Consider the following 22,307-nt stretch of genomic DNA (forward strand, 5'->3'; position numbering starts at 1 on the left):
ACAACTTCCAGTTCAAGTGTATAGTATAAGCTTAACGATGAATAAGATAGTATGAAATAGCAACTACGTCTAAGTGTATAAAAACAACACGAAGAGACATCATGTAATAACAACTTCGAATAAGAATAATTTAACAATAAAAGAGTTCACAAAACAATAAGAGATGTAACAACTTCAACTAAAGCATATAAGAGCAACTTGACAAATAAAGTTAGAACATGTGCTAACAACGTCAAATAGAGCATGTGAGAGTAAATTTAATAATGGAAGGTATAACATGCTATGACAATTTCAATTAAATGCATGGAAGAAGACTAAGAGTCTAGATCGGTCAAAATACCATATATATACATGTGTACACACTCGTCACCTTGTGTACACATCATACACATAACTCAAATAACACAATCAACCCAAATCCTAAGGGCTAGTTTTTCCCACACAAAGTTAGGCAAGATACTTACCTCAAACATGCTAAATCAATCGCCTAATAAGCCTTTCCCACACTAATCCAACTCCGGACGGCTCGAATCTAGCTAGGATAACTAAATATCATAAAGAAAAGCCATAGGAAGTAATTTCGAGTACTAAAGTTTCATTCTTTAATAAAAATAAAAAAGTCAACTTAAAAAGTCAACCCTGGGTCCGCACCTCAAAACTCGACCAAACCTACAAATTCCGAACTCCCATTCTGATATGAGTCTAACCATACCAAAATTATCAAATTCAGGCCTCAAATCGACCTTCAAATCCTCAATTTATGGTTTAGGAAAGTTTTTACGAAAATTCCCAATTTTTTCAATTCAAATCACTAATTAAATGATAAAAATAAAGATGGATTCATGAAAAATGAACAAATCCGAGTCTAAAACAAATACCCTGATCCAATCCTTGAAGATCCCCTCCAAAATAGCCCAATACCGAGCTCTCTAACTCAAAAAGTGGGAAATAAAATAAAACCCTTGATCAAATCCTTTTTCTGCCCAGACATTTCGCACATGCAGGCTCACAGTCGCATCTGCGGAAAAAGCATCACAGATGCAGCCCTTCATTAATTCTGAAAATTTCGCTTATGCAGAAACCTATGCGCATCTGCGCATCTGCTTCTGCGGAAAAATGACTGCACCTGCGGTTCCCCAGCAATAGACCAATATCTGCTTCTGCGGAATAGTTCCGCTTCTGCAGTCGCGCACCTGCGCGCCATTGTCCGAACCTACGTACCCAGCCCCCAAGCCCAAACCTCTCATCTATGGCTAGGATACCTCTTCTGCGGCCCAACTATCGCAGGTGCGATTGCACCTGTACTCAGCAGGCTTCAGCAGTCCTTCAAGACTCCAAAATGAATCCGAATTCAATATAAATCACACCTGAGGCCCCCGGGACCCCGTCCGAACATACCATCAAGTCCCAAAGTATAAAACGAACCTACTTGAGACCTTAAATTACACCAAACAACATCAAAACTATGAATGATACCTCAGTTCAAGCCTAATGAACTAATAAACATTTCCAAATTCAAAACTTGCGCCGAATAGGCCTAAACAACTCTGAATGACCTCAAATTTTGCATGCAAGTTCCAAATGACACAATGGACCTATATCAACTCCTGGAGTTATAATCTGAGCCCGATATTAATAATGTCAACCCTCGGTCAAACCTATCAACTTTCCAACTTTCGCCAAAAAGTACCAAATCAACTTACGAACCTCCAAATCAACATCCGAACATACGCCTAAGTCCCAAATCACCATACGAAGCTATAGGAACCATCAAAACTCCATTCCGGAATTATCTACACAAAAGTCAAACTCAACTCTTTCGACTTAAGCTTTCAACTTTGGGACTAAGTATTCCAATTCACTCCTAAACTCACTCGAAATCAAACCAACCACTCCGGAAAGTCACATAACTACAAATGAATATAGAATAGGTAATAAATACGGAAACGAGGCTACAATACTCAAAACGACTGGCCGAGTCGTTACATTAACCTTGTCAAGTACTGAATATAAGTAATTCATCTAAGGGGTCACCTACAAAATTTATAGACTATCGTTAGTGGTGTCCAACAAACTAATGATGATTACATATTATATGCAAAAGTATGTACAGATTCTAGTCATACCTTCATTCGATGTGACAATTCGAGATTGTCCATCAGCATTGTATCATATTTTTTTCCAAGATCAGTAAATGACTCTATTGCATTCTTTTGGTTTGTAACGTTCCATAGTCTGACCAATTGCCCTATGTACTCCAGAAAAGGCAGTACTTGGAGTTCCCTAGCAGCCTTGAGCGCTGCATTGATCGATTCCGCAATGTTTGAAGTCATTGTCAATGTTCTGTTGATAGTGGAATATGCTCTGGACCATCTTTCATACCCAATGTTGATTAAGTAATCTTTGACCCTCTTATCGATTATCTCTATATCTGCCATGTGGTAATCAAACTGCTCAACTATGTATGCTTTGGCTATAGTAAAGAATATGTCTTTGAGCTGCAAATGGTTCTTCTTGTAATTTTTCTTTACATTATTCCATAAATGCCATATGCAGATACAGTGGGGTACTTGTCGATACAATGTTGCCGTTGCATTATCAATGCCTTCGTGCCTATCCGAGACTATGTACATTCCCTCATTTTCCCCAAATGCATCCTTAAACCTTGCGAAAAACCACTCCCAGGAAGCATTATTCTCTGAATCTACTATGGCATATGCGAGTGGTAGGATACTACCTAACAAATTGAATCATACAAATATATGTGAGTAACATGAATAATACATTTGTTTTACATTATTATTATTATTATTACCTGTTGGATCTTGTGTGGATGCTATCAATAATGTCCCTCTGTATGTCGATTTAAGGAAGGTTCCATCTACAATAACAACTGGTTTGTAGTGCAATGAAAGCATACATGAACAAGTCTTCCTCTGTTTTTTGCAAACTTACCACTGACATAGGATTTGTAAAAATCAGCATATAAAATTAGCTTCGCAGCTTTGCATATGATTCGCTCGGATTTCCTCTCAGTAGTTGAACTGCATATTTTTTCGATCTCCTTGCTTGCATATATGTCATTTGTAGACCATATTGCTTGTTTATGTCTCCAATTATGTCGAGTGTATATTATTTTGGATATTTTTACTTGTCTATCAGAAGGTTGCCGATGAGTTTTGCAGTAGCTTGACGTTGTGCATAAGATCTGTCTTTCAGCGGGCATGAGTGCAGTTTACTGAAATTTCTAACCTTGAAAAGTATTGCTGCTTTCAGGCTCGAAGACTTGAAATACCAATTACATGTGTTTTTAATGAATACTAGGCAATACCTACGACAAGGATATAAATTTTTTCATCAATAAACATAGAGCGATATGAATTACAATGGTATATAGTGATACACACAGCCATCCACAATACGAGATGAAAAAATACGACCACTATATAGTACTACACAGTGACAACCACAATTTAAAAGTGCACAACAATAAACTTACAAGCAACGTCTTATTTTGTGCATGATTATGTTTTTAACGTTAACTAGGATATACATTGGGATACATAATTATACAGTAATTATTTTGATATCTGGTTTCACTTGATCTATGCACCTTAAAATTGAATTTTTTTTCTTTATTTCCAAGTGCTTCATGACTTTTACTATCGTAGTCTTGTCTTTATAAATTTGGCCTTCTTCTACATCTATGTGTTGAGGGTCAGTTATTATTGTATTTTTATCAGATTGTGTATCCTGCCAGTCTTTTTCATCCCCAAACTCAATCATATTAATTGTATCGCCATTGCATCTCTCCTGTATAACTGAGCTTTGTGCATATTCTAAGAAAATCACATCAGAATTTGAATTGTAGTAGATCATGTCCATATCCTTTTCACTCGATGTTATACAAAGTGGATACATTGTAAATTTTAATTTTTTTTCCATCTCAAGATATACATACACCCATATTATTGTGTATCACTATTGGCAAAAACCCGTTTTGGATAGTGTATTTGATTTCAATAACATTCAATGAAGTATCTATCATAAGCTATTTTGAAATCACGTCTACAAAATCTTCAAAACTTATATTTGGAGTAACTATTACAACATCAGCATTGTAATCCAAAAAACTATATTCAACATTCCATCAGTCACCATATTGAATAAAAATTGGTAAATTTTCCATTGAAGTAGCTGAAATTAGGTCAAAACTCACTAATTCCTTGATTGATTTTGATTGTAGTTCGTAGTTCCTTGATCAAAGATATATCTACAGAGAAATCGCGAAAGGAGATTGTTGCTTCTACAGTGAAATTGATAGATTTTTGAGTGAACTTTAGAGCTCCTTCTGAAAATTTTTGGGCGAGAAGGCCGTAATTTACAGAATATAGGCCTATGTGAAATTGACCGCTCTTAAAATACATAGAAGGAGATCTTCAGTGTGATTCTCGGATGGAAGAATCCTTCTTTGTATGTGTTTTAAATTTTGGCCAAGTTTTGGTAAGTCTCTAATTTTGGGCTAGAGGTCGGTAAGTTTGAGTTTGAATGGACATTTATGTACTTTTCCTATAATATACCCGCCCTTATTATTTTATAACTTAAAAAAGAAAAAAGAAATACCTGACCACCTCATTTTCAGTCATAACCACCTCAAAATTCTATTGACCATCACAATTAACAAGAGTGTATCTTTTGAGGGAACTTGATAGTCGCACGGATAATTCATGGTGATGCAGCTTAGATTGCAACAAGGAGGCAAAATTTCTCTTTACCGCATAGAAAAAATTTGGGGCACAAATTTTATGGCAGACTATCACCAAATTTTTTGTGGCATAATCAACAATATTTTTATATTTAAAATTATATAAAAATAAAAATTATGCTTTCGTTTTTTTAAAAAGAGAACAGAAAGGCAAAATTGCTTAAAACGCAAAACTCAAGAATTCGATTTTGCGCCCTAATGTGTTGAAGAGCCCAAACACACAGAGTGGTGGTCGCCGGAGATAACTTTCGACGAATTTTGTGATGGTTATGGCCAGGGGCGGCCCAACCTCATCGGAGGCCTAAAGTAAAATCTTAATAAGAGGCCTTAATATATATATATATATATAATGAACATCATTTTAAATATATATATATATATATATTATTTAATGAACAATGTTTTTAAAAAATTTAGACAAGTGAGGATGTAGAATTAAAAAAATAAAAACTTAGTTTTATAAAATACAGAAAATTAAATGAATTTAATGTTGATTGCATCACAACTGAAATGGGAGAACCCAGAAAATATAAGTGACTCCTTTTTTTTAGTAAGTTCATTTCTATATTTGGTAACAATTCAACTTTAGATTTTTCTTTTTACCATTAATGAGATAATTTCTAGCCCAAAAACTTCTATGATTTATTTAAAATTATAAGTTTCAAAAGTCTTCCTTTATTTCATAAAATCCATGTCCAGTCAAACACTTTCATATAAATTGGAATGGAGAGAGTATAATTTATGTAAGAAAAATAAATAATAAGTTAGATTATTAGATATAGTTACGTGACCAACTAATGAATAGAGAACTATAATTAAGTAAAAAAATAAAATAAGATTGACAGAAAATTATTTTAGTTATATTAATTAGAGGAAGAAATCGAGTTATTAAAAATTAATATGACAATAAAGAAATAAATTTATCAATAATAAAAGATAATTATATAAATAATATACTACTATATATAGAGAATACTAATAATTTTGAGACTCTTAAATTTTTGGGGCCTTTCACTTGTTTTAGGGTTGGGCCGCCCCTCGTTACGGCTGAAAATGGGGTTGTGAAGATAGTGAGGGAAGAAGATACTAGGTATTTTTTTTAAGCTATAAAATGACTAGGGTGGGTCAAATAATTGGGGCAAGTATATAATACCCGTATGTCTTGTTTTTATCCAATGAGCCACGTGGCTCAATAAATAATTGTTAATGCATTAAAAGTGCCCCCCTAAATCGATAAGTAATTTTTGTAATAGAAATAATAATGAAAGTATTTTTGGACCAACAGATGGACGGAAGTTAATCATAAACTATTTGCCAAATGCTAAATGTAATTTTGACCCCTTTTCCGTCAAAAAAATACTACCTAATACCTATACATCAAAGGAGGCTATTCTAAAAATATTTCAATAATCACAAAGTGATATATTTATAAGGATTTTATGGAGAAAAATAGTAAGTCATCTTACAATTGAGCAATGCCAACTGTCTCGTTGACCTTATTAATTAGAGTAACTTAATTATATACGAAATGAAGAGAAGCGGATTCGAATCTCCATAATTAATTTTCAACTAGACGTTAAGGATGAATAATGCGGAAGGGGGGAACATTCTTTAATGGCCAAATACATATGTAGGCCTTCAAACTTGTCCCTTTTTGTCACTTGGACACCTAAACATAAGGTTGTTCCTATCAGACACTCTAATTAAATTTATCTATGCCTATTCAACATCTAAATATATGGTTGTTCCTATCAGGTACTCCAACTAACTCACACTTGTGCCAATTAAACACTGTCAACGGAAAGGGCGCGTGAACATGAAAAAAACTTATTGATTTATTATTATTATTATTATTATTATTATTATTATTATTATTATTATTATTATTATTATTATTATACTCCGTATTATGGTTATTTTATATATCCTAATATATTATTCATATTAAAGCGAGATCGTCATTTTTTTTCTTGGCAAAATCGAAGGCAAAGTTGCTTGCAATTTTTTCAGGTGGTAAGACTATGAAATTCTTAAGAAACCTAAGAGGGCAAGCAACTTTGCCTTCGATTTTGCCAATAAAAAAAATGACGATCTAGCTTTAATCGGAATAATATATTAGGATATATAAAATAATCATAATATGGAGTATAATAATAATAATAATAATAATAATAATAATAATAATAATAATAAAAAATCAACAAGTTTTTCTCATGTTCACGCGCCCTTTCCCTTGACAGTGTTTAATTGGCACAGATGTGATTTAGTTGGAGTGTCTGATAGGAACAACTCTATGTTTAGGTGCTTAATTGACACAGATGAAGTTAATGGGAGTGCCCGACAAGGAACAACACTATATGTTTAGGTGTGCAAGCAACAAAAGGGACAAGTTTGACGGCCTACCTATGTATTTGGCCTTCTTTAATTATACATGTCATGTGCTTCTTCAATCACACACAAAATTTGGATTCCAGAATCCCTCTCCCACATTTCTCTGATTCTTCCATTCTATCTTTCTCCGCTCTAAAACTCAACCTGACTAATTTAGTCTAACTGTTTCTTTTTAATTTCTCCACCTGCTTTATTTGGTAAGTTAATGACAAGCTAGCGCAGAGTTTGACGATTTTATGGCTAACACAACTCAAATACTTGGTGGGTTTGGAATCACCAGAACTCAAACGCCCACTTCGTGAGTACTTCATATTTATAAAAGCTACTCTCTCTCTTTTGCATTTTCGCTTTTCCAGATTCAAACAATATACACTTTGATTGATATTTTAAAATATATTAATTTTTCATCGTAGTAACATAAGAAGAATTGCAACTTATAATACTTATTATATTGTTTTTCACTATCCAAAGTTTAATTTTAAAATATGCATGAATTAATCTAATCCAATATAGCTTTAAAAACAGAAAAAATATTCGCATAAACTGGAAGAGGTAGTAATGATTTTGAACTGTTGATTCATTCTTTGGTACACATACAAGGGAAAAAAACCTAGATGGGCCTGGGGTAGAGAGGAATGTGATCACAGTCGTCAGTTCTTCAATTCATCGTTGCCCTTCGAAAATATCCTAATTAAGACTCCTACTTGTCATTTGGCGTGGGGAGAGATCTATATTAACTCTCGTACTCTTTTTCCTGTTTACATCATCCAGTCAAAATCAATGCTTTGGTATTGGGTAGTTTCTCCGATCCTAGAAATACTTTTTTTTTTCAAAAAAAAATATTTTTTTTTTCAAAGTTCATGTGTTTGGCCAAGCTTTTGGAAGAAAAAAAAAAATACTTTTGAGGAGAAACAGAAGTAGTTTTGGAGAATCATAAAAAAAGTAGTTTCTTTCCAAAAGTTTTTTTGAAAAGTACTTTTGAGAAAAATACACTTAGAAGTAGTTTTTATAAGTTTGGCCAAACACTAATTGCTGCTTAAAATTGCTTTTCAAATTAATTACTCAAACACAAACTGCTTCTCACCCAAAGTACTTTTGAGAAAAAAACTTTTAAGAAAAAAATACTTTTCAAAATAAGTTGACTTTTGCAGCTTGGCCAAACAGGTTATAAGACAACTTTTAAACGCTATGAGGCAAGGATGAAGTTTCACGTACCTACGCGTAGATAAGTGTGTCATTCTTTTTTAATTTGTCTTAATTTATATGACGTATATTCCTTTTTATTCTGTCCTAACCTAATAAGTTATATTCAGAAATAATTTAATTTTAAAATTATCTTTTTTATCTATAGTAACATATTATTAGATTATGAATTTTAAAAGTTTTTTATTTTTATTTCTTAAGTCTCGTGCTCAGTTATATAATATCACACAAATGAAAGGGATGGAGTATCACCTGTCGCGCCTTACGTCTTGAGCTTCAACGCTTTGGGCAAGCATTGATTGCTTGTGTGTACAATCCAGAACATTTTAATCTTGATTTATGGGATAGTGTTTGATTAAATATATAAATTTGTAGAGCAAAAAAATTGAAATTTATAGTTTAGAACAAGTTATATATATTTGTTCGATTATAAATTATTTTTCTACAGTAAAATGAGAATTTTGATGTTAAACTTTTTCTAAATATATAATCTGTAGCGCCTTAAGTCTTGAGCTTCAACGCTTTGGGCAAGCATTGATTGCTTGCGTGTACAATCCATAACATTTTAATCTTGATTTATGGGATAGTGTTTGATTAGATATATAAATTTGTAGAGCAAAAAAATTGAAATTTATAGTTTAGAACAAGTCAAATATATTTGTTCGTTTATAAATTATTTTTCTACAGTAAAATGAGAATTTTGATATTAAACTTTTTTCTAAATATAATAAGGTATATTTTTTATTTGGACAGACTAAAATGGAATTAACCTCACGTAAACAAAAGAGTAATTCTTACTTATGGGTTGAGATCCCTTTGTTTTGGGGTGAGCTTCATGGGTTGTATTTGGGCTACTTCATGAGTCAGAATGGGCTATAGAAAATAATGGGTTAACTTTGGTTCAGCCCAAATTGACCCATGAGCTAAGATGTTGTAGCCCAACCCATTAATCTCTAGGCTGATTGGACGGGTTAGATGGGTTTGGGCTCAAATTGTCACCCCTATGTGTGACTATGACTTATATAGTAAACAAATAATGTGATTGGGTGTGTTTGGTATAAGGAAACATTTTCCGAAAAATATTTTTTAATTTTCAAATGTTTGGTTGGCTTAAATATTTTGAAAAATATTTTTCTCATGAACTCATTTCCTCCAATTGGAGGAAAATGTTTTCCCTATCAAGAGAAGGGAAAACATTTTCTAAAATTCTTTTTCAACTTTCCCCACCCTATTTTCCATCCCCACCAACCCCAACCAACCTACCCCACCTACCCATTTGTTGTCATATATTACTGTTACTAGATGTTTACATATATTTTTTGTATTCTATACAATTTAATATATTTTTAATTTTTCACAGTGTTGTCAAAGACTTATTTAAGGTGCGTTTAAGCCCCTAAGCTTAGAAAAACTCAAGAAAGGCGCTTCGCCTCGCTTAAACTGCGCATCGGTGTAAAGCAAGGCACTAGGACATACGCCTCATTGCCCATGAGTTTTATCGTCAATAATTACAGTAAATAACAAATATAATCGTAAAACAAGTCTATTAGCTGTAAAGGAAAATATTATGAATGAATTTGGTACTTTGTTCTTGAATTACATATATATATATATATATATATATATATATATTATTGTGCTATTTTATTTTTTTTACCAAAGCCCGCACTTTAAGTGCGCTTAAAGCCCCAATAGACCTAAAACGTTTTTTAAAGCTTTTTGTCTTTGACAATACTTTTTCACGTGTAATCAACTTCTAAATGTTACTATTCTTTCTCAAATTATTATGAGTAAAAGTTAAAAAAATTCATCGGGCTCATGACTCAGGGCTCAGGCCATGATTATATTATATTTACGGAAACAGGCCAAAACTGTCCCTAAACTATTTGCCAAAGGTTAAATATACCCTTCATTCACCTATCGGTCCAAAAATAGCCCCGACATTATTGTTTCGGCTCATTTATGCCCTTATGACAACTTGAATTTAAATTTATTTATTTAAATTCCTCATGTCATATATTCTATTACTCGTCTAATTCAATTAAATAAATAGAAAAGGGCCAAAACTGTCATTGGACTATTGGCCAAGGGCTAAATATACTCCCCGCCCACCTATCGGTTCAAAAAGGCTCCCCAAAATTGCCTGGTTTTCTAACTTACCCGACCCAAATACTAACCCACCTGGAAAGCAATAAAATCTCTCCGGAAAAGTTATTTTAACGACCATTCTTGTTCTACTTCCTCCCTCTTGTTTATTCTTTTTAATATTTTTTAATATTAAGAACTAATTTTTTTTAGTGAACATCTAGGTGGTCAAATTAGTCCGAGATTGATAGGGTAATATTGGTCAGTGACTGGCCACTAGTTATTGGATATCTGATTCTTCAGAGGAAATAAGAAATCAAATTATGCATATTCATTACTCCTAGTGGTCAATTTTAATTTCTTGTGAAAATCTCAATAAGAGGCCAATATTTTTATTAGAATGCTAGCTTTCACTACCTTGTTTTATTTTTAATTAGAAGATCTATGAAAGAATCATGATATTTAACATGCTTTTGTTTATGATATTTAGTTGCTTCTGTTTATAATATATGGTAATTCTACGATTTTTCTATATGTATATAGATCTATCTATATATGTACAAGGTATTATTTCATTGTTGTTAAAGGAATACAAATGAAATGAAGAAAAAAAGTTAGTTTCTTTCTTTGTGATTCTTATAAATTGACAAAAAGTTTCTAAGATAGATCTTTTAAGGTGAAAAACGAGTTTATGGTGGGTTTGGCCATTTTTTCAATTGGGTGAAACTGCTGGGTTATTTTTGGACCGATAAGTCGACAGAGGGTATATTTAGCCCTTGACCAGTAGTTTAGGGGTAATTTTGGCTCTTTTCTATTTACTTAACTAGTCTAATCCAGTTAAGTAAATAGAAAAGAACCAAAACTACCCCTAAACTATTGGTCATTAAGACAGAAATTTACCGGAGTATTTTTGGGGGACCAAGGATATATTTAGCCCTCGGGGAACAGTTTTGGCCCTTTTCCTTTATATTTAAAACGTCTCACCTTGTGTCTTCCCCTTCTATACATCTGTCAAATTTTGATTTGCTGCATATGAATAACCAATGAAATAGGTACTTCACGCGAGCAGTGCCTATTTTAAGGAGGAGATTTTCTCCATCTATAGGCATACAAAGGGTTGAGTGTTCATTCTTTGCTGGAACTATCAACAGCATAACGTGTTCCACTACTTTTAAAGGTGCAGATGAGCTTTCGCTCAGTCAATCTCAACTTTCAAGGTAATGTATTTCATCTCCTTACTCAGAAGCATTTCAATTAATGAAGTTTGCGATAGCTGTTTATTTCCTAAAAATTCTCGTATCATGTGTTTTGTTGGGCTAACTATGCCCAAAGATACCGTATAATATTGCTTGTTTTGGGTCAATCCATATGGTTTCCCAAAGAGTCTCAAACAACTAAGGGATCGTTTGGTTGGAAAGAAGTTATAACAAGATTAATTATCCCGGGATTAGTATCCCTGGATTAGTTATTACACCTTTCCATGGGAATAAAAAAAAACTACAATCCCGGGATAACTAATCCCGGGATTAATTATACCACAATTTTATCCCAACCAAACATGGGATAAACTTTTCTTAAATTTAATTCCGGGATTAATTATCCATTATTCCTCCTACCAAACGAGCCCTAAGAGTATCACTACACTTTTATTTTGCACGCCCAACTATGACGTACCCATCACCATGATTCTTAGGCTTATCCGGAGATTCAATGTGTGTCACCCACATTTGTGGCTACCTAAGTTATTCGGACTCGAGTACGGGTATCCGACAAGGGTACGGATCCAAAGGTCGGATCTTTCATGATCTAAATTTTAGGATTCAAGGATATGGATCTAGGTACGGGTACGTGTGCGGGGATTCGGGAAAAAATAAATTAAAAATCTAGAAATATAGCTATAAATTGTATGAAGAAAAAAATTTAAATTTTTTTGGCTTTGGTCACAGAAAGTCGAGATGAAGCATAGAGAGAATGACTTCTTTGTCCGTTTTCTTGGTCTTTTGGAGGGAAAGTAGGTAGAGAAAAGATAGGAAGGATGTATTTTGCTGTCAAGAAAGGTCACTCTATACCCCACTTTTTAGACAATAAAGCTCACAGCCCCACTTTTTTGACAAGAAAGTTCACTCTGTACCCCACTTTTTTGACAAGAAAGCCACTTTTCATGGGAGAGTACAATAAAAAATATAAAGAGATTTGTACCACTTCCTTTATTTACGGAAATTTTCCTTAAAATTTTGGTCAACACACCCGATCTCGTCTGACCGGATCCGACACAGATCCCACACCCTTACCCATGTCAGTGTCGTGTCGACACGGGTACGGTGCCCAAATTGCCGAGTCCGAGTAACTTAGTTGGCTACCATGTTTGTGCATCTCCAAGCTATGGATAACCGTAGTAAACCGGCTCGTAGACGGGCAAAGGCACTAAGCCGATCCCCACGCTATCATCTACATACTTGTTTGTCTAAACCATTGGTTCTGATATCACTTATTGGGCTAAGCCAGGCTGCCAACCCAAAGATACTTTTATGGTGTGATATTGTTTGATTTGGCCAAACTGTTTTCCCCTAAAGGCCTCACAGAAGAGTATCACTACACCTTATCAACTTCTTAATGTGGATATCTGATTTTGATACTCCCTTGCACAAATTAGATATCAAATCAGGTTAGTCTGTGATTGGGATTTATTGTGTTTCTACTTTGCATCAGAAGGTCAGCCTATTTTCCACGGCTAGGTGAATGAAGTAGACTTTTGCACATTACATTGTATCTTAACATATTGAGGAACCCCTAAAATTTAGATATAAAAAGTAAGGTTGAAATTACAGCCAGAGAAATTTATTGAAAAGAGCAGCTACAAGTAAAATATTGCAAAGCTGAAATAGGGTTAGAAGTAGTTTTCTGACAGTAAGGATGTGAGCTAGGCTAATCTATGCCAATTTCTGCAAATTGAGCAAGATAAAAGGCCAGATGAAATTCCAACAGCCAAAACCTATGGTCTATTGTACTATGTGAAGTAGATGATTTCTTTTTGGTGGAGTGCTTATCCCTGCTCGGAGCTCTTATATTCTTCAGTTTCATTTTTTCTAGTTAATTTATCTTCTTTGGATCCTAAGAAGCCTATAAAGGGAGTTATGGAATTGTAGTATTATCTTAGCTCCAGTTGAGTTCTTTTTTGTCCATTTTCGTTAAAATTCTGCCCATTGGAGTATTTCTTTGCCATATCTTATTAATAAAATTCTGATTTTGGGAGAGCAGGCTCAAAGTTATTCTAGATTGTTGTCACAGAACATCTTACCTTACTATTTATCCCATGTACAGACTAGTTAACACTGGCTGCAAACTAGTAGGATGTGGCTCTGCAGTACCAAGTCTGAATGTTTCCAATGATGATCTTGCAAAAATTGTTGACACTAATGATGAATGGATATCTGTAAGGACAGGGATTCGTAACCGTAGAGTTCTTTCAGGTGAATCTTCCTTTGTTCTTGATGCATACTACCTATACAGGTTATCGTGTTCTGCTCTTTGACAAGAAAATGTAATAGTAACATGATTTGTTAATACATCAGCCAATTGTTTAGTAATATTTGTTTCATTCCTCTCCTCTGTCCATTATAAAGATCTTTCATATTTCAATTTACTGCATACATTTAAGTTTTCTTCTAGTTAAAATTATGCTGACCTGTTAGCAAATGTTCTCTGTAACTCTGATGTTTATGGGAAATATCAGAACACATTTCCTTACGGCCACAATCTGATATATGCTTTTGCAGGCAAAGAGAATTTAACAGGTCTGGCTATAGAGGCTTCAAGGAAAGCTCTAGAGATGGCAGAGGTTAATCCTAAAGATGTTGACCTAATTTTAATGTGTTCTTCAACTGGAGATGACTGTTTTGGCGGTGCTACCCTGGTATGACTTGGTAAAGTAGCAATTTTTTCTATATCATGGAGCAACAGAATTCACTAGTTTGTACAGTAGATTAGCTATACTGAAATGGTTTTGCTAATTTTGAGTAAAGCGTTGGGAAAGAATCTGCATTTGTGCTCACTTTTATACATAGGGATAGTATGAAGTAACCAGAATAAAAACATGAAATGCATGTGCCGTGGAGCTTCCGAGCTCAGAGGTCGTTTCTTCTTTTCTCTCACTTCTTGTTTCTCTATTTTGACCTACAGAACACAACGCACATCCAGCAATTCATTCACAGTATATTGTTTAATTCTCGTGGTGCATTTTCTAAGATTGGAGCTGATATCCCGCTTGAAACAATTAAGTGCAGCTCCTTGCAGAGATAAGATAAAAACTTGTGCAAAGTAATCATTAACCCGGTGAATAAGAACTAGCAAAGATTTTAACTTTTTACCAGATGTTAAGAACATGTTTCTTTTTTCATTTCTTGGTCTTGATATGAAAATTGAGCATCAAACGTGTTTCCCTCATAGTCATATAAACAATAGCAATGAAGAGTTGAGAATTCGATATAAGGTTGCTCTTCTTGGGGACTGATTGAACTTCTTTGGCCACGTGTGATCTTGCTATCTGAAAACTAGATTCTCACAAATTGCAATTTTGAAGTGAAATGCTTGGCTCATTTAATTGGTGAATGTTGCAAAACTGCATGGTTTGCTGGTTAGACTGACTGGAAAGTGTTTCGTTGATGTTTAAATCATTATAGCTTCTCCATCCTGAAAGTTTGACTAGGGATACATTTACCTACTCAAGTTTTATTTCCTTTCTTGTCTTTATCTATTCTCTAGTTCTGTCATGGATTTTGAACTCATAGCTTTAACCATGCTTGCTTCAGAATTTATGGGTAACACTTCATCAGTTTCTGATACTTCTCTGTTGTTAGATCCAAAAAGCACTCGGCTGCAAAAGCAATCCATTGGCTTTTGATATTACAGCTGCTTGTAGCGGGTTCTTGCTGGGTTTGTTTTCTGCTTCTTGCTACATCAAAGGTACAACCTTGTAAATTTTGCCATCTATGAAGTTCTATGAACTGTATAATCATTCCTTTCTGGATATACCTATGTATTAAAAGTTGAATACGTAGCTAATGCTGCTGTTTTATTTGTTCCTGGATATGCTCTGCTAATATTAGATTTCTGTTCCTATTGCAGCTGGTGGTTTTAAGAATGTTCTTGTAATTGGGGCTGACGCTGTTTCTCGCTTTGTTGATTGGACGGATAGAGGTTCATGTATTCTCTTTGGCGATGCTGCTGGTGCTGTGCTTATGCAGGTATTGATAAAGGAGTGTTTTTGAACCAGTTGCTGAATAGAAAACAGGGGGGCATACTTATTCTAGGTTTTCTTTCAGGACTATCTTAAAAATTTGTCATTGTCAAAAAAAGTCTTTGTGACCTCGTGTCTTGTTCTGTTGTTGTCAATAAAAATTCTTCTCTAGCAATTAGTTTAATGCAGGATTCTATATTTTCCTATATCCATTTCTCCAAATTCACATTAACATTTTTCTTAGGCCTGTGATATTGGAGAAGATGGTTTGTTTGGTTTTGACTTGCATAGTGACGGTGATGGCAAAAGGTACGTATAGTCGTGTTAGGATAAATTACTGTGCTTTCATCTTTAGATCGACACTAACTAGTGGTTTCCACCGTCAGGCACTTGATTGCTCCTTTTATAGAGAATGAAGGATCAAGTACAAGTCATTTTCCACCCAAAGGTTCCTCGTATTCCTGCCTCAAGATGAATGGCATAGAGATCTTTAAGTTTGCTGTCCGTGTTGTGCCACAATCAATTGAAGCAGCTTTAGAAAGGGCAGGTTTCACTGGATCTAATTTTGATTGGTTGCTCCTCCATCAGGTATGATTTTGAGATAGAAATTTAAGTCAATCATCCCAAAAATGGATCCTGTTTTCTATACAACTCTCAAATGTTGGCTTTTGGCAACAAGGCACATGTCCCATTTCAAACAGGTTTATTCGCTTTGTCAATCATTACTAGAGTGCTCTTCTCCCCTATATATTTATCATTCGAGGCACACATGATAAAAGTCCTCGTAATGCCTCATATTCATGGATGAAAGAGACCAAATTCTTTTCACACATGCATTGCCATCGAAAATGCAAGAAAAAGTATGTTGTTTTATTATTATTCCAACTTTTTTCCTTTCATACTACAATGCTCTTCGGCCCTTCATTCTGGCGGGTTTCTGACTGTAATAAGAAAAAGAAATATAGCAGAATAGTCGCTGGAATTTGCAGTGATTGCTAGCACTGTGGATAAAAATTGCAAAAGAGAATAGATCAGGAAGGAAGGGAACAACCAAAAAGAAAAAAGAAGAACAAAAGTTAAAAAGGGGAGAAAGGTGAAGCTACGGTTGTATCACTTAAGTATTTTTATTGGAGAAGAAGAAAAAAAGAAATAGTAGAAGGAAAAGAGAAAAGAGGAGGAAGACATAAAAGACTAAGCAGCTTGCTGGCAAAAGTGCAAACTTTCACGTTTTTGCAGTAAAAGCACAGTAATTTTGTCTTTGCAGTAAAAGCACAGTAATTTTGTGAATTAGATTGCTATTTACTCTTCACTGATCTTATAATGGTGCACAATACCTTATAAGCTAGGCCAATCTTGTTTGACTGATATATGATACTAAACTTAATTTCAAGATAATAGGGTTAAGTCTTCCAAGTAAAAGAGTCCAACTATAGAAGCATTTCTTATTATTTAATGACAGAAATACAGCTAAAGATAATTCAGTAACGTTGTTAGTGCTCCTTTCATGCATTAAATTTTACACGAGTATGAAGTCGAGAGAAGCTGCTTATAGGGTATGGCTATGTGCAGGCAAACCAAAGGATTATCGATGCTGTAGCAACACGGTTAGAGGTGCCATCGGAACGTGTCATCTCCAATTTGGCAAATTATGGAAATACCAGTGCTGCATCCATTCCCTTGGCATTGGATGAAGCTGTTCGGAGCGGGAAGGTGCAGGCGGGACACGTCATTGCTGCTGCTGGATTTGGGGCTGGCCTTACATGGGGTTCTGCAATACTCAGATGGAGGTGAATATAACCGGTGCTGGCCTCATATCATTCAGATGGTGGTAAAAACCTCTCAATTTATCAACACGGAGGAGACCTAAATGGTACTAGTTCAACTGAATTCCCTCTTTCTTGATTTTTTTAATTAAAAATGTAAATTATATTTAAAAAATTGAAATATAAATATATTCTGAAAGGTGACTTTGCTTGACAAAAGGAAGAATTGTGTAATGGTCAACTGGATTCCTCTAATAAAAGAGTACACCTTTGAGCCTCAAAAGCACCTCATGCTGCAATTTTTTAAATGTTTACTATTCGTGTATTAGGTTTTAATATGTAACATGTCTTGCTTTTTAAGTTTGGTAAACTGGTATTATAAAATGGGAAATGGGAAGTGAACAAACACCCAATTTTAGGGCCACTGTATCAGCTGTACCTTAAGTTCAAATGTTTTTTTCTTTTTTGCAATTTTATCCATTTTGGACAAAACTTCAAACATACGCGGCTGAAGTAGCACAATTCGTGTCTGAAGCTACAAACTTTGTCTGAAGTTAGGGATTTAAGACGAACACGTCTTGAGTGTATACAAAAAATTAGTTGCATTTCAGAGGCATACGTCTTGAATGCATTTTATTGCACTTAAGATGTTTGCGTGCATGCAAAAAATTGCTTGCTCTTCAGACCAATTTTTGCACTTAAGACGTGTGCGTATGAAGTATAACTAACTTTTTGGATGCACTTAAGAAGTTTTCGTCTGAAATTCAGATTGCCCAGAAATGGAAACTTGTTCTTCGAATTTCAACAATCCAACATACAATTCAACGTTCAACTTTACTCCAAATGAGCTCGAATTTGAAACATAAGTTCCAAATATCATAAAGAACAAACCCTAATTATCTATTTGCCAAAACAATAATAAATTTAACAAACCCATTTTGCAACTAAGAAGAAGTAGAAGAAATCCTAAGTAGTAACCAAAAAAGGAGCGTTGTAGCTGCTCACTGCAGTAAAACACCATAAACTATCTTAAAATCTGCTCACAAGCACCATGTAAAGTTGATGTCACCCTCTATTTTCACAGCAACTAAGGAGGAGGAGGAGGAAGAAGAGGAGAGGAGGAAAATAGAGAAGAAGTTATTTGTACTTGCGTACCAGTTAATCTTTTTTTAAAAAGTGGGTACAAGTTAAACAAGGGTGCCTGTAATTTTTACAAGGGAAAAGGGTCATATTTACCATCTATATTCGTAAATAGTTTACGTTTGAGCTCCGTTATATTATTCGAACAAAAATACCCTTATTATTAGTAAACTTATCACATATGCCCTTTACCCTAACAGATGTCCCTACTGACTTTTTAAAATGACATATGGACGCCATGTGTGTATTTATTTCCCCATCTTTTATTAGAATAGATAACCAAATCCATGATATTAAGTGGGGGGGGGGGGGGGGAATTATAAGTGGGCAATATTCAAGAAAATTTTCCAGATACCTAGCAATAGTATGCATTTTACATAACAGGCAGCTAAATAAATATATTTTTAGAAGGAAGCTATAAATATTGACTAAGAATCACGTTTTTTAAAAACAAAAATCCAAAGCATTCAATTCCTAGAAATAGGTCCAAAACAATTTACAGTTTTTTCCCCGATTCTTCTCTTCTAGCTCACTCACTTCCTAAATTAGCGCCGACAATATAACGAAGAGAGATCACGAAGAAGTAAAATTTCCCCAAATTTGTAATTAACTATGCTTTTATGTGTCTTATTTGTTGCAGATTAACTCTACCTCCCAAGTTTTCCCCAACAATATCTATATGTACATTATTGTCACGACTCCAATCTCTCATAGTAGGATGTCGTGATGACACATAGTCTCTAAGATTATGTAAGCCTAACATACATGAAGAAATAGTAGAAATAACAATAGAACTTCAATTTTAAACCATCTAGCTACCATAATAGAACTCCACAATACCGCTGACAATAACTCCTAAAATCTGGTAAGATTGAGTCATAAGCTCTACACGAATATACTGAAAAATCCCTAATACATCACTGTCTAAATCAAGAGTAAGCAGTAGAAAAACAAGGATAGAGGGTGACTCCGAGGCCTGCGGACGCCAAGCAGGTATATCTTGAAGTCTCCGAGATGTATAGCCAAATCACTAATGCCTAGCATGATATGAGGTACCTGAATCTGCACAAAAAGAAGTGCAAAAGCATAGTATAAGTACACCACAATGGTACCTAGTAAGTATTAAGCCTAACCTCGGTGAGTAGTGACGAGGCCAGGTCAAGAGACCTACTAGGATAAGAATAAGAAGCTGAACAAGTATAATACAGTCTAAGAATGGAAACGAGGAAAAAGAGGCAATAAAAAAATACAACAAGATAGACTACAATTGAATTTAAAGCAATAAATGCAACAAGGAAGAAACTCATAATAAGAACATCAAGAAAACAATGCGGACAAATACAAGTGAAGTAAATGAGAGATAACAACAAGAATAACAGCTAAGGTACCGCCTCGTAATCTCATTTCACAATCACAATCAAAATCACAATCTTTCCTTATACCGCCGCGTGAGCCTTACATTTAGATAGTTTTGAAAATAGTTTTCCCGAAATAGATAGACGCAATTTAGCCCACCTTATGTCGCCGCGTGACTTCAAGTAATTCTCTTACTAGCAACACGTACATAAATCTCACATTATGCCATCACATGCACATTAATCCCTATCCTTATACCGCCGCATGTACATTAATCCCTATCCTTATACCGCCGCATGCACATCAATATCACAACATAATCACAACTCGCACTACAAGTGCCTATATGTCACACCTAGCCAAAAGAATCAACAATACTAATGTTTCCACAACAAATAGCCCATGACTCAACCACAATGTGTACAAGAGTCTCAACAATAGCAAACTGAAAGTGAATAGCTTAACTAGAATGTTATTTCAACAATTAACAACTTTGTCTCAATGTGATCACGACCTTTACAACTTCAACACCAATAACTCAACAAGAAGATATTCTATGAAAACAACAATTTCAAGTAAACAATTCAACAATTAAAGAAGTAACAGATAATAAGGAAGACAATAACTTCAACTAAAGCATATAAGAACAAATAACAAGTAAAAGGTGGAACAAGTGTTAACAATATCAATTAAGGCATGTGAGGGTAGATTAATACATGTAAGGGTAGGCTAACAATGAAAAATATAACTTACTTGTTAAGTTTAGAATTTTAATAATATTCAATAATCTAAAGAAGAATTGACTAATGACATCTTATTGTGTGCAGATTCAAAGAGCAACGACATTGATGAAAGGAAAGAAGATCATATGGGAAATCAGAGGAACTCAACGGCTATATATTTTGAATTGCATCAAATGGAAAGAGAATCAATTAATCAAAGAACAAAGAAGCAAAGTCAATTAATCAGACTTGCTAAAGATCCTCAAGCGCGCAAGAAAGGAAAGAGAGCTAATCACGGCTATAGAACAAATCAAGAACAATCTGCGGAAGTTCTAATCAAGGATAAATGGAGGAACCAATTCGTTAAGATTAAGGATGAATCTGGTTACCCTTTCAAGCTAGATTCATGAGGCTACCCTTGGGTCTCACTCTTAGATATATATGCCTCACAAGGAAAGGCCTCCAATAATTGCTGCTATGCGATCCCAGAAGACAAGGAATCAGAAGACTCATCAAGCTATAAAGGAAAAAGTAGAAGGGAATCGAAGGATACGCAACTTCACATCTGTTTCTACACCTTTCTAGTTCTTAGTACAAACACCGTCTTCTTGAGTCTACAAGTGTCGTAAAAGATAGGAAGAGTTAGAAAACAAAACAAGAGTTGTGTCAACACTAGAAAGAAACATTGTTGCTGTATCGTTGGTGGCGAACGTACTAAAACCATCACTCTTATAAATGCTTACTGAAGATCTAAGAGAATCCTTGTGACCCAAGGGAACTGGACATAGGTACCACACTGGTACTGAACCAGTATAAAAACTGCTACTCCTCCTTTACTTTTCTGTTTGCTCAGTTTATTTCTGCTACGATTAATTCCTGTGTAAAGTCTAGTCGACTAATTTTCTACACGAAGTTTTACAAATCGGCTACAATTCACCCCCTGTACTTTCAATAATATGACAATTCAATTAAAGGCATGAAAAGAGTCCAAATAACCTAAACCGGTCAAATACCACATATAGCCCATGTACTCACTTGTCACCTTACGTACACGACTTTCACATATCACAAATAGCACAATCAACCCAAATCCTAAGGGGTAGTTCCCCCGCATAAAGTTAGGCAAGATACTTACCTCAAACAAGCTAACTTAATCCACTAGCAAGCCTTTTCTGCGAATATCCAACTCCGAACGACTCGAATCTAGCCAAAATAACTTTATACCATAAATACAAACTATAGAAAACTATTCCGGATAATAAAGTTGTAATGTTTAAAGAAAATCAAAAAGTCAACTCAAAAAGTCAACACCAGGCTCGCGTCTCGAAAACCGACCAAACTTACAAAATAGAACACTCATTCAATAACGAGTCCAACCATATTAAAATTATTCAATTCCGAACTCAAATCGACCTTCAAATTCTCAAATTATAGCTTAGGAAATTTTCACAAAATTTCCCAATCTTTCCAACTCAAAACACCAATTAAATGATAAAAATAATGATGAATTCATGTATAATAGTCAAATCCGAGTCAAAATCACTTACCCCGATCAATTCCTTGAAAATCTCTTTCAAAATCGCCCAAAACCGAAGTTTTTAACTCAAAAGATGAAAAATGGAACAAAACCTTCGATCTGCCCCTTT

At 34.6% G+C, this 22,307-nt stretch overlaps 2 protein-coding genes across 3 annotated transcripts; one reads left to right on the forward strand and one right to left on the reverse strand.

Moving 5' to 3' along the window:
- Positions 1–2,120: 2,120 nt before the first annotated feature.
- Positions 2,121–3,226, reverse strand: LOC138899874 (protein FAR-RED ELONGATED HYPOCOTYL 3-like). Its single transcript, XM_070186571.1, has 3 exons — positions 2,956–3,226; positions 2,816–2,893; positions 2,121–2,737 (listed from the first exon to the last, which is right to left on the reverse strand). The coding sequence occupies exons 1-3, from the start codon at positions 3,224–3,226 to the stop codon at positions 2,121–2,123; spliced, it is 966 nt and encodes a 321-aa protein (XP_070042672.1).
- A 3,990-nt stretch (positions 3,227–7,216) lies between these two features.
- LOC104108888 (beta-ketoacyl-[acyl-carrier-protein] synthase III, chloroplastic-like) lies at positions 7,217–17,726 on the forward strand. Of its 2 annotated transcripts, XM_009618042.4 has the most exons (9): positions 7,217–7,454; positions 11,497–11,661; positions 13,766–13,914; positions 14,221–14,357; positions 15,301–15,406; positions 15,569–15,687; positions 15,925–15,989; positions 16,067–16,268; positions 17,250–17,726. In XM_009618042.4, exons 1-9 carry the CDS (start codon positions 7,393–7,395, stop codon positions 17,469–17,471), a joined length of 1,227 nt encoding a protein of 408 aa, XP_009616337.1. In that variant the 5' UTR covers positions 7,217–7,392; the 3' UTR covers positions 17,472–17,726. The 2 variants fall into 2 exon arrangements, with proteins under 2 accessions (XP_009616337.1, XP_070043333.1); XM_070187232.1 differs by lacking the exon at positions 7,217–7,454 and having other exon boundaries at positions 13,795–13,914.
- The last annotated feature ends 4,581 nt before the right edge of the window (positions 17,727–22,307 follow it).

The sequence above is a fragment of the Nicotiana tomentosiformis genome, chromosome 10, assembly GCF_000390325.3.
Source record: "Nicotiana tomentosiformis chromosome 10, ASM39032v3, whole genome shotgun sequence".
Taxonomy (NCBI): Eukaryota; Viridiplantae; Streptophyta; class Magnoliopsida; order Solanales; family Solanaceae; genus Nicotiana; species Nicotiana tomentosiformis.